General features: G+C 37.1%; 1 protein-coding gene across 5 annotated transcripts in view; it reads left to right on the forward strand.

Moving 5' to 3' along the window:
- The window catches only part of PPP2R3A (protein phosphatase 2 regulatory subunit B''alpha), a 203,204-nt gene that overhangs the window by 163,685 nt on the left and 20,905 nt on the right, over positions 1-18,614 (forward strand). For 4 of the 5 annotated variants that reach the window (XM_021069482.1, XM_021069483.1, XM_021069484.1 and 1 more), the window contains 3 exons: positions 8,027-8,202; positions 9,031-9,149; positions 11,035-11,141. In XM_021069482.1, coding sequence (XP_020925141.1) covers positions 8,027-8,202; positions 9,031-9,149; positions 11,035-11,141 — 402 coding nt within the window. Of the gene's footprint in view, positions 1-8,026; positions 8,203-9,030; positions 9,150-11,034; positions 11,146-18,614 lie in introns of those variants that run through there. The other variant, XM_021069485.1, reaches the window with a different exon arrangement.

Genomic DNA, 18,614 nt, shown 5'->3' on the forward strand with positions numbered 1-18,614 from the left:
GTTAAATATGAACCTCATAGTAACCACAAACCAAAAATCTGTAACAAATACACAAAAAAATAGAAAGGAATACAACATAACACTAAAGAAAGTCATCAAATCACAAATAAAGAGAACAAAAGAAAAAACAAAAGAACTACAAAAACAACAAGAACACAAAAAGGCAATAAAATACATACTTATCAATAATTACTTTAAATAATTACTAAATGCTCCAGTCAAAAGTCAAAATGTAGGAGTTCCTGCTGTGGTGCAGTGGGTTAAGTATATGGTGTTTCTGTGGCAGCATGGGTTCAGTCCCTGGTCTGGCACAGTGGATTAATGATCTGGCATTGCCTCAGCTGTGGTGTAGGTCACAGCTGTGGCTTGGATTCAGTCCCTGGCCTGGGAACTTCCATATGCTGTGTATGTTTGAAAAAGGAAAAAAAAGACAAAGCTTAGCTGAATGTATGTAAAAACAAGACCCATTTATATGCTACATCCAAGACTCACACAGAATGAAAGTGAAGGAGTAGAAAAAGATATTTCATGCAAATATAAACAAAAAGAAAGCTAGGGTAGCAATACTATTATCAGGTAAAATAGACTTGAAAGCAAAGACTGTATCATGAGACAAAGAAGGGCATTACATAATGATAACGGGGTCAGACAGCAAGATATAACATTTTAAAATATCTGTGCACTCAACACAGAAGCACCTAAATACATAAATATTAACATAAAGACGGAAACTTATATAGTAATGGGAAACTTTAATATCTCACTTACATCAATGGATAGAGCATTCAGACAAAAAAAAAAAAAAACAATATGGAAATATTGCCCTTAAATGACACCATGAAAACCAGATAGGCCTTGCTGCAGGTGTGGCCCTAAAAAGACAGGGAGACCAAAAAAAAAAAAAAAACAAACACAACAGATAGACTTAACAAATATTAACAGAACATTCCATCCAAAAAACAGCAGGAATACACATTCTTTTCAAGTGCACATGTAATATACTTCAGGTAGATCACAGCATAGGCCACAAAATAAGTCTCAATAAATTTAGAAAGATTCAAATCATATCTAGCACCTTTTCTGAAATGAGAAATCAACTACAAGAAGGAAACTGGGAAAAACACAAAAACATAGAAGCCAAACAACATGTTTCTAAACAAGTAATGGGTCAATAAAAAAAGAGGAAATCAAAAAATACCTTGAGACAAATGAAAGTGGAAACACAGTTGTTCCAAAATCTGTGAAGCACAGCAAAAACAATTCTAAGAAGGAAGTTTATAACACTACAGATGCAGGGGGAAGGAGTAGGATGGACTGGGAATCTGGGGTTAATAGATGCAAACTATTGCATTTGGAATGGATGGACAATGAGATTCTGCTGTATAGCACTGGGAACTATATCAAGTCACTTGTGATGGAGCATGATGGAGGATAATGTGAGAAAAAGAATGTATATGTGTGTAGTGTGTGTGAGAGAAAGAGACTGGGTCACTTTGCTGTACAGTAGAAAACTGACAGAACATTGTAAACCTGCTATAATGGAAAAAATAAAAAATCATTTTACCCAAAGAACCAACAATACCCAAAGTTAGTAGAAGGAAGTAACAGAGATCAGAATAGGAATAAATGAAATAGACAGTGGGAGGGAGATCAATGAAATGAACTAAGTGAAAGAGAAGTTACTACTGACACAACAGAAATACAAAGGATCTTAGTAAACAGTTATTTGCCAACAAATTGAATATCCTAGAAGAAACAGATAAATTCCTAGAAACATGCCACTTTCCAGGAGTTCATCAGGAAGAAGCAGAAAATCTGAACAGATTACCAATAATGAAACTGAATCAGTAATTAAAAAAAAAAAGCAAACCTCCCAGCAAACATGTGCAGGACCAGACAACTTCACAGATAAATTCTAACTTCTAAATTCTAAACTTAAGGAAGAGTTAAGATCTATCCCTCTCAAACTATTCCAAAAAATTGAAGAGGAAGGAACAATTCTAAATTCATTCTATAGAAGATTGACAGAACATTGTAAACCAGCTATAATGGAAAAAATAAAAATCATTATAAAAAAGAAAAATAGGAAGTTTAAAAAATAAATTCATTCTCTGAGGTCAGCATTATACTGATAACAAAACCAAGTAAAAGATACTTCATAAAAAATTACAAGCCAATATCACTGATGAACATAGATGGAAAATCCTTAACAAAATGTTAGCAAATTCACTGCAACAATGTAGTAGAAGAAAAAAAAAGCAATGTAGAATAATACACTATTATCAAGCGTATTCCACAAGGATGGTTCTATATGCACAAATCAGTAAACATGATACACTACATTAACAAAGTGAAGGATCAAAATCACATGATCAACTGAATAGATACAGGAAAGATATTTGACAAAACTCAATATCCAGTTTTGATAAAAACTCTTAGCAGAGTGAGCATATTATGTATCAACATAATGAAGGCCACATGTGACAAACCCACAGCTAAGAAAATACTCAACAGTGAAAAGCTAGATACTTTTACTCTAAGATCAGGAATAAGAAAAGGATGACCACTGTTGACACTTATTCAACATAGTATTGAAAGTCCCAGCCATAGCAATCACACAAGAAAAAGAAATTAAAAGCATCCACATTGGAAAGAAAGTAGTAAAACTGTCAACTATTTGCAGATGACATAAAAAAACTCTGAAGATGCTACCAAAAATTATTAGAACTAATAAATAAATTCAGTTTCAGGATATGAAATTATAAATATGTTGCATTTTTATATACTAATAGTGAACTATCCGAAAGAGAAATTAAGAACACAATCCAATTTACAATTATATACAAAAGAATCAAATACCCAGGAATAAATTTTACCAAGAAAACTGTCAAACATTAATGAAAGAAATTGAAGACAATAGAAGTAAATAGAAAGATGTACAATTCTCATGGATTAGAAGAATATTGTTAAAAATGTCCACACTATCCAACTCAATGTATAGATTCAGTGTAATCCCTATCAAAGTACCAGTGGAATGTTTCACAGAATTGGAACAAGTAATCCTAAAATATGTATGGAGCCACAAGAGATTGTGAATAACCAAAGCAATTAATAAAGAAGAACAGGAGTTCTTGCTGTGGCTCAGCAGGAATGAACCCAACTAGTAATCCATGAGGATGTGGGCTCAATCCCTGGCCTCACTTAGTGGGTTAAGGATCTGGCATTGCTGTGAGCTGTGGTGTAGGTCACAGACAAATCTCAGATCCCGCATGGCTGTGGCTGTGGTGTAGGCTGGCAGCTGCAGCTCTGATTCGACCCCTAGCCTGGGAACTTCCATATGCCACAGGTGCAGCCCTAAAAAGACAGAAAGGGGAATGAAGCTTGGAGTTCCCTGCTGACTTAGCAGGTTAAGGATCCAGCATTGTCATTGCTATTGTTTGGGTCACTGCTATGGCGCAGGTTTGATCCCTGGCCTGGAACTCCTGCATGCCACAGGCATGGCCAAAAAAAAAAAAAAAAAGAAGAAGAAAAAGCTGGAGGTCTCATTCACCCTGATTTCAAATTATGCTACAAAACTGTAGTAATCAAAACTGTATGTTCCTGACACAAAATAGACACAGAGATCAACACAACAGAAGAGATAGAGAGCCCAGGATTAAACCCTCTCTTATCTGGTCAATTAATGTACAACAATGGAGCCAAGAATATACAATGGAAAAAAGACAGTCTTTTCAATAAATGATATTGGGAAAACTGGACCACTTTCTTATGTCATATGCAAAATGTAAACTCTAAATGGATTAAAGACTTAAATGTGAAACTATACTCCAATAAATTAAAAAAAAAAAAAACAAAAAAACATGAGACCTGAAACCATAGAACTCCTAGAAGAAAACACAGCCTGTATTGTTTTTATTTTTTTTTTTTTGGACCTATCTCAGGCAAGGGGAACAAAAACAAAAATAAACAAATGAGACTACATCAATCTAAAAATATTCTGCACAGCAAAGGAAACCATCAATAAAACATAAAGGCAATTTGAATAGGAATAAATATTTATAGATGATATATCTCACAAGTGGTTAATATCCAAAATTTTATTTTTAAAAACTCACACAACTCAATATCAAAAAACCAAACAGGAGTTCCCGTTGTGGCACAGTGGTTAACGAATCTGACTGGGAACCATGAGGTTGCGGGTTCGGTCCCTGCCCTTGCTCAGTGGGTTAACGATCCGGCGTTGCCGTGAGCTGTGGTGTAGGTTGCAGACACGGCTCGGATCCCAAATTGATGTGGCTCTGGCGTAGGCTGGCGGCTACAGCTCTGATTAGACCCCTAGCCTGGGAACCTCCATATGCCATGGGAGCGGCCCAAAGAAATAGCAAAAAAAAAAAAAGCCAAAAAGCCAAAAAAAAAAAAAAAAAAAACGAAAACAAACAATCTGATTTTAAAATGGGCAGAGGACCTGAATAAACATTTTTTCCAAGGAAGACCAGCAAATGGTCAATAGACACATGAAATAGTGCTCAACACCACTTATTATCAGGGAAATGGCAAATCTAAACCACAATGAGATATCACCACACCTTTCAGAATGGCTGTTATCAAAAAGACAACAAATAACAAGGATGTAGAGAAAAGAGAACCCTTATTTACTGTTGCTGGGAATGTTAATTAGTGCAGCCACTAGGAAAACAGTGTAGAGGTCCCTCAAAAAATTAAAAATAGGAGTTCTCGTCTTGGTGCAGTGGTTAACAAATCCGACTAGGAACCATGAGGTCGCGGGTTCAATCCCTGCCCTTGCTCAGTGGGTTAACGATCTGGCGTTGCCGTGAGCTGTGGTGTAGGTCGCAGACCTGGCTCGGATCCTGCTTTGCTGTGGCTCTGGCATAGGCTGGCAGCTATAGCTCCGATTCAACCCCTAGCCTGGGAACCTCCATATGCCGCGAGAGCGGCCCATGAAATAGCAAAAAGACAAAAAAAAAAAAATTAAAAATAGAACTATGTGATCACTTATGGGTATTTATCCAGAGAAAACAAAAACACTAATTTGAAAAGATATATGCACTCCAGTGTTCTCTGGAGCATTAATCACAATAATCAACACATGGAAGCAGCCTAAATGCCCATCAATAGATAAATGGATAAAGATGATGGAATTTTACTTGGCTATTAAAAAATGAAATCTTACCATTTGAAACAATGTGGATGGATTTTAAGGGATTGTGCTAAGTGAAATAAGTCAGGCAGAGAAAGACAAACATCACATGATTTCATTTATATGTGGAATTTAAAAACAAAATAATACAAAGTAGAAACATACCAATACAGAGAACACAGTGGTAGTCAACATAGGGTAATGGGGTAGTTGGACCAAATAGATGAAGGGAATGGAGAAATACAGACTTCCAGGTATAAAATAAGATGTGATATATAGCAAAGGGAATATAGTCAATCATACTCTAATAGCTTGTATGGTGACAGATGTTACTGAACATACTGTGGTAATCAATTGATAATGTGTATAAATGTCAAATCACTATATTGTACACCTGAAACAAATACAACATTGTTGTGTCAACTACACTTCAATTTTTTAAAAGGGGAAAAAAAACAAGATTTGAAGGGAGTTGTCTCCCAGTTGCAAGTCTTAAAAGTTGGGGTGCACAATGCGGGGTTAAAACTCTTTGCTCCTAAGGGAGACACTTTGGATATTGAGTTTCCTCCTAATTATGGGTCACTCTGCACCAGTTGAGGTTTACAGCAAGATTGTCTCAGCATCTCCTACCCGCTTAAGTGTGGATTTTTCTCATTTGCCCAATGTGTAGGAATTGCTGAGCTAGTTTTTAGGGTTTTTTCCCAGAAGAAATTGGTCCACATTTAGCTATAGATTCAGTGTGCCTATGGGAGGAGGTGAGTTCAGGATCCTCCTATTTGCCTGTCTTGAACCAAAACTTTGAAATCAGTCTCTTGAAGAGTTATCTATACTCCCTTGTTCATTACAGCATTATTCATAATAGCCAAAATATGAAATCAACCTAAATGTCTCTCAGAGAATAACTGGATAAAGAAAATGTGTATGCAGACATACAAAGTGGAATATTATTCAGCCTTTAAAAGGAGGAAATCTTGTTATTTGCAACATGGATGAACCTGGAAAACATTTTGCTAAGTGGAATAAGCCAGGCATAGAAAAACATACAGTGCATGATCTTATATGGAAATCAGAAAAAAAAAGTCAAACTTAAAGAAAGAACAGAATAATGGTTATCAGGGGCTGAGGGTCTGCAGAAAATGGGGAAACGCTGATCAAAAGGTACAAAGCTGATGTTATATAGGATGAATAAATCTAGAGATCTGATGTACAATATGGCCTGCATGTTTAATACATTTATTAAATCCTGGAAATTTACCTAAGAGAGTAGATTTCAGTCCTCTCATCCCATCCCCAAAAGAAAGTAACATTGTGAGGATATGATATGTACTAGCTTTACTATAGTAATCATTTCACTATGTATATTGCAATATTTTGTTATATATCTTTTAAATGTTTTTAAAATTTTAAAATTAGCTACAATAAAAAAATAAAAATTTAATGATTTAAATCAAATGTTATTTTAATAGGTAATCAATATAAAAGTATTGCTAAGATGTTTTACTGATTTTTCTTTCTAGGTCTTCAAAATCTGTTGTGTATTTGCACTTAAAGACATTTAAAATTGGACTAGCCACATATGGCTAGTGGCCACCATACTGGACTATGCAGATTTGAATAACAAGAATTCTAGAAAAAGAGAATGGATAAGGGGGAAAAGAAGCAGGGAAGAAATAAACTAAGAAAATATCAAAGAACTAAAGAATACTAGTTCTGAAATTGAGCAGGCTATGAGCCCAGCAAATTAAGAGAATTAGACCCAGACGAAAGCACTTCATCATGTTATTTCAAAACGCTAGGGACTCAGAAACCTTTATAGGCTTCAGAGGAGAAAAAACCTCAAAAACAGGTTACAGTCAAAGCATCAGTGGCTTTAGACTTCTCAACAACAATGGATAAATGGAAGACAGTGGATCAGTGCCTTTAAAGTTCTGAAGGGGAACCACCAAGCTATAATTCTGTAGCCAAAATATTGACACATTAGGGGTAGATAAAGGTGTTTTCAACAATCCAAGTGCTCTAAAAATGTACCTGCTATGCTTCCTTTTTTAGGAAGCTACTAGATGTGTTATACCAAACAAATTAAACCAAGAATGAGGAAATGTGAGATAGAAGAAACAGGAGAAAAGTGAAGAAGTCCCTTGGATGAAACTGTGAATCAGGCCCAAAAATTAGCCAGTTCAGATTAGAGTAGATCAGACAGAGCTGAGAAAGACATCAAGGAAATCTGATGGATAGAGTATCTAATGGGACTGATTATGGACATAGAAAACTGGCAGAGGTGTGGAGGTTGAATTAGTAACACGTCCCTGAAAACTAAGCAAATAAGAGATAAAAAAATACGTATGTTATAAACTCTGAATATTGGGTATTTTAACTATATTAAGTTGGAGGAGTCCCATGGTGGCCTAGCAGTTAAGGATCCAGCATTGTTGCTGCTGTGGCGCAGGTTTGATCCCTGGCCTGGGAGCTTCCAAATGCTGTGGATGTGATCAAAAAAAAAAAAAAAAAGAAAGAAAAGAAAAGAATTTGGGAAGAGCATATGGGTAAGGTTGAATGAGTGGCAAAAGAACTGAAACTTCATCTTTCATAGTGTAAAATTAATCCTTAGTCCTTAAAACAGAAATATAAGAAAGGAGCAAAGTAGTTATCTTGACTGAAATGTAAAGATAAAAATCAAAATAATCTGGTTTGGAAATGGTTCTGGGGAAAAGAAGAAGTCTCAATTTTCTATAATAAATTTTGTAAAACTATGTCTCAGTGTAAAGTATATACATATATAACTTTTACTTTAAAAGAAACACAGTAACAAATCTGGGTGAATGAAAGACCTTTACCAGGCTGTTGCTAATTGGAGTCCTTATCTCCCAGCATTGAGTATTGGTTCCGCTGCATGGACGTGGATGGGGATGGTGTACTCTCCATGTATGAGCTGGAATACTTCTACGAGGAACAGTGTGAACGGATGGAAGCCATGGGCATTGAGCCCTTGCCATTCCATGACTTGCTGTGCCAGATGCTTGACCTGGTCAAGCCAGCCAGTGATGGTAAGACCAAATAAAGAGCCCTCTGGACCGTTCACCTATGTAACAGAGTAGGAGACATAATCCTGGACTGGACTGTTTAACTTCCCAGAGTCTTCCAAACAGGCTTTCCAAATACAAAAGTATTTAAGTTTCTCCTTTATTGTTAGCATAGAACCAACAATTGATGGTGAATTCTGCTTAAGAAATCGGCTTTTTCCATAGAAGCAGAAGGCAGATTAGGCAGATTCAGCTGCCAGGGGCTGAGGGTTGAAGAAGGAAGGGGAGATGGAGTGGGACTGCTTGATGGGTACAGAGCTTTTTGGTGTGAAGAAAAATGCTATGAATGTAGTAAAAGCCACTAAATTGTACCCTTTTAGAAGTGGTTTAAATGGTGAATTTTATGTGAATTTTACCGAAAGAAGAAAAGTAAGGGTTTGGGGTAGGGATTATTTTTGGGGGGCTTCTTTTGTTGGTTTTCTTTTAATGGCCACACTTACAGGCCAGGGAACACCAGATTCTTTAACCCACTGGGCTGGGGATCAAACCCCTGCCTCCTCAGCAACCTGGGCCACTGTAGTCCAACTCTTAACCCATTTCGCCATAGTAGGAACGCCGGGTTTTTTGTTTTGTTGTTTTTTTCTTTGCCCGCACTGGAGGCATGTGGAAGTTCCCAGGCCAGGGGTGGAACTCACACCACAGCAGCAACTCAAGCTGCTGGGCCACGGGAGAACTCCAGAAATAGGGTTTCTATAATCAAATAAGCATACGTGTGTACTTTTAAACTTCAGTAAAAGTTTTTTTCACTTGCCAATACAGATCTTGAAACTTACCAGATATGTTCTTACACAGGCAAAATAACTCTACGAGACCTGAAGAGATGCAGAATGGCTCACATCTTTTATGACACTTTCTTTAACCTGGAGAAATACTTAGACCATGAACAGAGAGATCCCTTTGCTGTCCAGAAGGTACCAGTATAATTTTAACTTCAATTTGAGGGCTGCAATATCAGGGGTTATATGCTACAGATAAAAATAGTCTCTGTCTACAGGAATCTTGGTATTTAAAGAGGTAACATTTAAAACATTTCATCACGTCCTGAAAAGAGACTAAAGGAGCTAGAGCACATCTCTTCCCACAGCTAATCTTCAAGTGTAGGTAACCTGCATCCCACCTATCACTGAGTGACATGTAGGGCCTGTGGTCTTCCATATACATTAAAAACTAGTTACAAAAAAAGTATCAAAATATTTGTCTTTCTAATTTTTAAAAACTATTAAAAATAGGCACATCTGCATTAGAAAGTATACTGGGTTTGATTTAATAATACCATTGAATTTTCGGGATGACATGGTGAACAGCTTTCCCCATCATAATGAAACCTAGATGCTGTCCATGGTAGACAGCCTTCAGATAATGTTAAGACTTGTTCAGGTGTTAATGATCACTACACACAACAATCAGTTTGAAGCCATTCTGTAGCTGAAGAGAGATGAGCTGCCTTCCCCACACGCAAAGACCTGTGGACTCATAGAAAAGCCATGTCCCAAAAAAAGCAAAAACAAATAAAAAGCAGGATATCATCACTTCTCCTTCTGTTCCCCTGTTTAAAAAGTAAAAATTATATTGATAGCAAAGAACTGTTTCAGTTGAGTCCTTTAGGAGTACAACTACAGGAAACCTTCTTAGTCTTTTGTCTAACGCATGTTGCGTAACTGTTTAACCTAAATAGTAGTAAGAATACAAAGATTAGCCTCTAAAAATAAATACTTTGCAGCTGAACTTGGGGCATATCAAGGTGCATTATCACTAGCCTGAAGTCAGTATTGTATTTCATTGAGTTTAAGATGCCCCACAATTTTATGCACCTTCAGGCAAGAAAAAACATTGCCAGTTTTAAGTGTAAAATTCATGCCAATTTCAGAGATGTTAAAGGGTGTGGTGAAGTTGTTAAATTGGATTAAATGTAGTAATTAACACACTGTGTGGTCAAAATTTGGGTGCTTGCATTCTTCTAGATGTAACTAACCTTACATCCTAGGACAATGCTAATTCAGTTTCATCAAGGAAAAACATCATTTTACCTGGAAGATATAATCCAAGATGCTGCCCATATTGTAGAAGGAAAAGAAAATATATGTCCTTTCCCCTGCTTTGTTTCTTTTACTTGTGTTATAAATTTTACTTTAAATTTTTTACCTTTAAATTTTCCTTTTCTTTCTGAGAGACAGGAATTATCCATATTTGTTCTGACCTGCAAAGGACATCTTTAGTCAGAAGGTGCTCAGTAAACTCCAGATACTGTGTTGAAGAGACAGACACTGGTTATATAGAGATAATGCAATATATAAAGAAAAGCTACATAGAGATGAAAAAAGACAGAAGAGCAAAAGGCGGCAACCAAGCATGTACAGTATAGTGAAGGAAATGAGTGGGGGAGAGAAGGGCTGTTTCCAAGAAAAGAACACAGATGACATGGTATTGAGCTAGCTTTGAAAGAATAAAATTTGCCAGAGGAAGAGATGGTACATTTCAGGTGAGCATATACAAACCACAAGTCACTGGAGATACCCTCTATGCATAGTGCCAGAAAAGGGGCTAGAGAAAAGTTTGTGATTATAAGGCTAAAGAATCAGACCTAAACAGTCTAGCTCCTGAACAGGACCTTATCATTCTGTGATTCAGGGTATAGAAAATCATTTTACGAGTGTTACTTTAGCATCTCTTTTAAAATGTTTAATGAAACATTTTTGAGCTAGGTCATCACAAATGTCTTATATCACTGAAAAAACCTATCTCCAGTTCTTCGTCTCTGATTATTTTGTTTCCTGTGGCTGTCCTCTTCCCAATTAGGATGTTGAGAATGATGGTCCTGAGCCTTCCGACTGGGACAGGTTTGCTGCTGAGGAATATGAGACCCTTGTAGCAGAGGAGTCTGCCCAAGCACAGTTCCAGGAAGGGTGAGTGAGTCTCCCTGTGTCTTGTACAACTTTTGTTAACAGGGGTAACCATATCGGGAATATTAGGACCACCTTAAAACATCAAGCTAGTAATCCTTTCCTATTTTTACCATTTTTGAGTATCATAAAAATGAGTGATTTTAACCAACTTCAGTTAAATATTTTCCCCAGCAATCTTCTCTTCCCTTCTTCAGCTTATTTCCTGAAAAGTATCCTTATGTCCCACTGCCTTTAACGGAGTTGTATCTTTCACTGGAAACTAAGATCATTGTGCAGTCATACTACTTTGTTAGGGATAGTAGGAAACCCTATAAATACAGGAGGAGGCTAAGCCTAAAGTAGCTGAAGATCTTTTAAGTAATAAAGATAATGTTTAAAACAAATTTTTATCAGACATAGTTTTCTTCATTCAACCCAGAGCAAAAAAGTAACATTTATAAAGGATTTATAATAGTGTATAGTTCCATAAAGAGACCATGATAAGAAATTAAATTTTTTCCAAGACATTTCAATAACTTTATAGCTTGCTGACTTTTTTCATCTTCTAGCAGCTCCTTTAATGGTTCCTTTAATTCTTGTTTAGTCATTGTTTCTCTAAGGCTCTCAATCCTTATTATTAATGTAATGCTTTTTTTTTCTTTTTTTTGGTCTTTTTGCCTTTTCTAGGGCCGCTTCTGCGGCATATGGAGATTCCCAGGCTAGGAGTCTAATCGGAGCTCTAGCCACCGGCCTACGCCAGAGTCACAGCAACGCGGGATCCGAGCCGCTTCTGCAACCTACACCACAGGGATCAAACCCACAACCTCATGGTTCCTTGTCAGATTCATTAACCACTCTGCCATGACGGGAACTCCTGTAATGCATTTTTTGAATAGGCAGTATATTAATTTGATTTAATACTCAAATAAACAAAAGAATACAGAGTAAATTTCCTATTACCCAGTTCTTCCCAGAAGCAACCACTGTTATCATTTTGTGTGCCCTTCCAAAAACACTCTATCCTTCTCTCTCCCATACATTCTCACACTCTTTCACACACACACACACACACACACATACACATATACACATACATATGTGTTTCCCTTATACAAGATGAGTAAGTTTCTGTTATACAAGATGAATAAGCTCTGGAGATCTTCTGTACAACATAGTCCCTATAGTTAAAACATGGTAGGAGTTCCCACTGTGGCACAGCAGGTTAGGTATACTGGCATTGTCTCTGTGGCAGTGTGGTTTCAATCCCTGGCCTGGTGCAGTGGGTTAAAGGTCCAGCATTGCTGCAGCTGTGGTGTAGTTTGCAGCTGCAGCCTGGATTTGATCCCTAGCCTGGGAACTTCATATGCTGCGAGTGCAGCCAAAAAAGACAAAAAACAAGAACAAAATCATGATGTTGTGCACTTTAAAGTATGGTAAGAAGATAAATCTCAGGTGTGCCTGCAGAAGTAAAAAAACACACCAGGAAATGTTTGGAAGTAATGGATACATTTGGTGCCTTGTGGTGACATCACAGAGTATATACATAGATCTAAACTCATTAAGATATATTCATTAAATGTGTACAGTTTTTTGTTTCAAACTTCAATAAAGCTAAAAACAATAACAAATATTGGGAGAATAGCATGGTGAACCAAATACTTGTATTTTATGATCACTGAGATATAAATGAGGCATCACAATACTCTGGAGGCCCTGAGTGTTTGAAAAAAAGTAATTAAAGATTAACTGAAAATTGGAGAAAAAACTAAACCAATAAGTTGGAGATTATTCCATAAATATATTTAATGGATTCCTAAGTCTTTTATAGCTGCATAATATTCTACTGTATAAGTTATACTATTATTTTATATTCCTGTGTTCACAGACATTATAATGAAAATAGTGAGGGTGTTCCCATTGTGGCACAGCAGATATAAATCTGACTAGTATCCATGAGGATGCGGGTTTAATCCCTGGCCTCACTCAGTGGGTCAGGGATCCAGCGTTGCCATGAGCTGTGATGTAGGTTGCAGACGCAGCCTGGATCCAGCATTGCTGTGGCTGTGGCATAGGCAGGCAGCTACAGCTCTGATTCAGCCCCTAGCCTGGGAACTTCCATATGCCGTGGTATGGCCCTAAAAAGAAGAAAAAATAAAGGAAACAGTGAAATATTAGAAATACAACATTGCAAATGAATAATCTTATATACATGTTATTTTATACATATATGGGATAAATTTCTAATTTGTAGCAAATAGGTAGCAACTTCCAAAGACACAGGATTTTAGAGAACCAACAGGAATTGATGCAGACACTCACAACTAGCAATGGTGGGGGTGGGTGCATTTCATCCCTAGGCCTAAAAGGACAAGAAGATGAAACCGTTACCAGAACCCAAAGAGAGCAGCTATATGGAGAGGTCTCCTCATAGGACTTAAGACCTTCAGTAATGGGATTTGGCCAATGTATGGCAACCCAGCTGAGAGACAGCTGCTAGAATGTAGAACTTCATTCTCATATCCTTCAGCATCCTGTGGGTGCTTCTCCTTGGCTTCCACCCAGAAATTAGAAGACAAGAGGGCCCACTGATGTGGTCCATTTGGGTCACCCTCCTGGGGCACAGAGCCAGGGGGAGAGGAGATGAGGGATAAATAGAAACTATCTAGCTCAGTAGATAATATCAAACAGTTCTCCATAGAGATTGCACCGTTTTTACACTACCATTGTCTTGAGTATCTTTTTTGAGGCTACTGAAGAAGTCAGCACCAAACCACTTTCTTTAACTCAGAGATTTCCTTAGTATGCTTAGACACAAAACTGGGGTCTCATTTCTATGTCAAAGACCCAGAAGAAACCCTTAAAATCATTTGTCATTCATTATCTTAAGTGTGACTCCATCAGGAAAATAAAAGATAGGCAAGTGGATTTACAAGTATGATTTAAAGTTTTTTTATACTGAGCTTCATTAGTAGGAAATTGGTAAGTTTATTGATCTTATGAAGCAGTATCACTACTGTCAAGAACATGCACAGATGTTTAAAATAGTGAAAACTGGAGACAACCTAAGTATCTAATAGGAAGATTAATAAAATTATCCTACACAGACACAGTGCAATCCCATGAAACCATTAAAAATCAACTTGTGGATGTACACTTCTTGACTGTTAAAGAAAAACAGGGATGTGAAAGAAAGCTTTGAAAGATCAAAAGTACAACTGAATAGAAAAGGACAAAATAAAGTATCAGAAAGAAAATAGGTATGTATAAGGAGAACAAAAGGGATCTAACTTACATGCATTAGACAATACAGCAATCGAAATTGTTCTTGAAATAAGACCTGAATCTGAAAGGTCATAAGTCACACCATATCTAAGAAGTGCTGATAATGACCGACCCATAGATGTTTGGTGAATTTAACAGATTTCAGAGTTCCCATCATGGCACAGTGGAAACGAGTCCAACTAGGAACCATGAGGTTGCAGGTTGGATCCCTGGCCTTGCTCAGCGGGTTAAGGATCCAGCGGTGCCATGAGCTGTGGTGTAAGTCACAGACGTGGCTTGGATCTGGCATGGCTGTCGCTGTGGCTGTGGTGTAGGCCGGCAGCTGTAGCTCCAATTCAACCCCTAGCCTGGGAACCTCCATATGGGTGCAGCCCTAAAAAGCAAAAAAAAAAAAAAAAAAAAAACAGATTCCAAAGATAAATAAAAGTTTACTTTGGGAGCTTTTCTCATTTTTAAAAAATGCAGTTCATCAAACAGTGGGGTGGTGGGATCAGCCTTGCCTTAGATACCTTCCACAGTAAAAATGAATACTGGAAGATCATAAAACAATATTTATAACTTTCTCAGAAAAAGATATTCTGTACCCTAAAATTTTATACTAACCCAAGATGACATTCAAGCATGAAAACACAAATGAATATTTTCAAATATATAAGAACTGAAAAGAATAAAGTACTCATGAACTCTTTTTTAAAAAGGACATAATCATAAAACCAAGAGATGAACCAAAATAAAAGAGCCCAGAGGTGGAGCAGCCATGGTGGAAAAGAAATAGTCCAGTTACATGATAGAAGATAATATGAGAAAAAAATATATATATATGTATAACTGGGTCACTTTGCTATACAAAGGAAATTGATAGGACATTGCGAATCAACTATAACAAATAATGTTTTAAAAAAGAAATAGAAAAAAATCCAGTTAAATATAAAAGGATAAAAATCAAACATAATATTCTAGAAAAAATAATATAACTGAAAGTGGGGTGTAGAGAGAAGGAGGAAATATATATGTAACATCCTAGAAATAATTTTAAGATTGGCAATTAGAGAGGAGGAAGAAAATATATGTGTAAGTTTCATTAGCAGGGCCTCAACACTACCCTCTAAAATTGAGAAGTCAAGTTAAGATTTTAAGACTATGAATTAAAATACACACTTGGAAAACCAAAGCCAGAGTCTAAATATTCTAATTTAATCAGAAAACATGACACATAAAAAAGAAAAACAGAGACCATACAGCATACACTGAAGATGACAGAACTAAAACAAATACTTTTAGATCAGTGAATGTAAGGGGAACAAACTCACTTATTAAAAGGGTTCACTTACAGAATGAAAACAAAGGTTGAATTTAAAAATACATGAACACCCCAAAAAAAGTTATCTTGATAACATCAGATTTTTGAAGCAGAAACTCCTAAGGATATGTAGAACAGGGTCACTTTGCTGTAACCAGAAAAGAAAAAAAAAAAAAAGAGGGAAATTAAAACCTGTTATTTGCAGCCATCATAAAATGTTCCCTGAAAATAGATATCTTTGTGCTTTTATTGTCCATAAACCATTTACAAAATACATATTAGTCCACAAACAAAACTTCAGTGGACTTCTAAAAAATAACAATAATACAGACTAGCTTCTCATTTCAAGGAGGTAAACAAAAGCATCCTATAATTTCGAGTCTCTCATACTATAAAAATAAATACAGTGAACCTCTTAAAGTAAGAGAAACTTTCAGTGGACTAAAGGAAGGAAAGCAGATGGAATCAGATTTAAGTGGGAGCCAACAGCTTAGGTTCTATGCAGGAGGATGCAGAAGATAATTGCCACAGATAAAGACAGCAGTTAGGAATGATCCATACCTTAATTTGACTGAAACCAAGAGGGAGACCAGAAAAATCATCCAAGTAGGTGAACCCTATACAGCCCATCCTGCCCCCCAAAGGAAAGACAAAGCAGCAAATATGGAATCTTGGAGCAGCATGGCCTATCCCCTGCCCCCCTAATCTCAGTGAAAACACTAGCAACCCCACACTGCTCTCTCCTAAGCAGCCAGCGCAGAGACAACAGCCTTTTCCCTCCCATATAGTAAAGTGGATAGATATCAAATGATTGACAAATAACAATAAGGTACTCAAACAAATGGAAGAACTTTCAAGCCTGGAAGGAGACACACTACAGCAAATAGAACAAGACACCAAAATGGGAGTATTTACTATTTTTAGAGAAATGAGAGAATATTACAGTCTTTTTTTTTTTTTTTTTTTTTTTTTGGTCTTTTTGCCTTTTCTAGGGCTACTCTCGTGGCATATGGAGGTTCCCCGGCTAGGGGTCGAATTGGAGCTGTAGCTGATGGCCTACACCAGAGCCACAGCAACTCGGGATCCGAGCCGCGTCTGCAACCTACACCACAGCTCATGGTGTCAGGTCCCCAACCCACTGAGCAAGGCCAGGGACCAAACCCGCAACCTCATGGTTCCTAGTCAGATTTGTTAACCACTGCGCCACAACGGGAACTCCGAGAATATCACAGTCTTGGAGTAATACTGACAAGTATCTTGGAAACGAAAAAAAAAAAAAATGAAAAAACACAATTATTGGGATAAAAAGCAGAATGGATATATCTGAAAAGGAGTTAAGAAATCCTTCTGGAAACCAGTAGAAATAATAGCCAGATAATTTCCGGAATTTTATCTGTTTCAACAAATGAAAATATATACTGAAACAGGAATCCACAAATTTTTCTCTGACCAGGTAGTAAATATTTTAGGCTTTTCAGGTCTATGTCACAATTACTTAGCTCTGTCATTGTGATATGAAAGTAGCTATAATATATAAATGAATGTCACTATGTTTTGATAAAAATTTAATAGTAGGAGTTCCCATCCTGGTGCAGCAGAAACGAATCCGACTAGGAACCATGAGGTTGCAGTTTCGATCCCTGGCCTCGCTCAGTGGGTTAAGGATCTGGCGTTGCTGTGGCATAGGCCGGCAGCTATAGCTCTGATTAGACCCCTAGCCTGGGAACCTCCATATGCTATGGGTGCGGCCCTCAAAAAACAAACAAAAAAAATTTAATAGTAGACACTGAGATATTAACTTCAGATCATTTTCACATACCATGATTTTTTTTTTTTTAATTTTAAAAGGTAAAACCATTCTTAGCTCATGGGCTGCACCAAAACAGGTGGTGAGACAGATCTGGCCCACAGCTTGTAGTTTCCAAGTTGCTGTACTAGAGTGAAATTTCTGAAAATAAGAAAGGGAAGAACTGAAAAGAGAAAGAAAAAAGATTACCCACAATGTAAACACAAAAAGAAATTGAGCATTTCGTTGACATACTGAAAAGAAGATGACTTTGTATTTTTTTTTTTGTCTTTTTAGGACCACACCCACAGCATAAGGTTCCCAGGCTAGGGGTCAAATTGTAGCTAAAGCCACCAGCCTATACCACAGCCATAGCAACGTGGGATCTGAGCCATGTCTGCGACCTAAACCACAGTTCACCACAACGCCGGATCCTTAACCCACTGAGCGAGGCCAGGGATTGAACCTGTGTCCTCATGGATCCTAGTCGTGTTTGTTAACTGCTGAGCTATGATGAGAACTCCAAGAAAATAACTTTGAACCTTGAATTCTGCTCCTAATTTAAATGTGAGGTCCAGATAAAGACATTTTTTAGACATTCAGGAATGCAAAATGTTTACCACCCACAAACTATCTCTGATGGAAATATTAAAGGATATTCTTCAGCAAGAAGATAAATAGATCCTAGAGTAATGGTGGGAATGCAAGAAGCAATCATGAGCAACAAAATTAGTAAAATTTATTCTTAGAATTAGATAAGTATTGATTATAAATACCATTAACGTAGTTAAAGAAGGTCAGGCTAATAACTACTATGAATCTTTATTAGAGTGGAGAATATAGACACAGATAAATTTATATTTTTCTAAAATCGAGTAGAGTTAAAGCATGTCTGTTAAAAATGTTAAGCTGCACACAGGTCACGATGCAGCTCCCATCTGGCATTGTTGGGGCTGTGGTGTAGGCCTGAACCTGCAGCTCAGATTTGACCCCTAGCTCAGCAACTTCCATGTGCCACAGGAGAAGCCCTAAAGAGGAAGAAAAAAATGTTAAGGTCAGGGGAAGTTCCCTTGTGGTACAGTGGATTAAGGATCCAGCATTGTGACAGCAGTGGCACAGGTCACAA

This window comes from Sus scrofa, chromosome 13, assembly GCF_000003025.6.
Source record: "Sus scrofa isolate TJ Tabasco breed Duroc chromosome 13, Sscrofa11.1, whole genome shotgun sequence".
NCBI lineage: Eukaryota > Metazoa > Chordata > Mammalia > Artiodactyla > Suidae > Sus > Sus scrofa.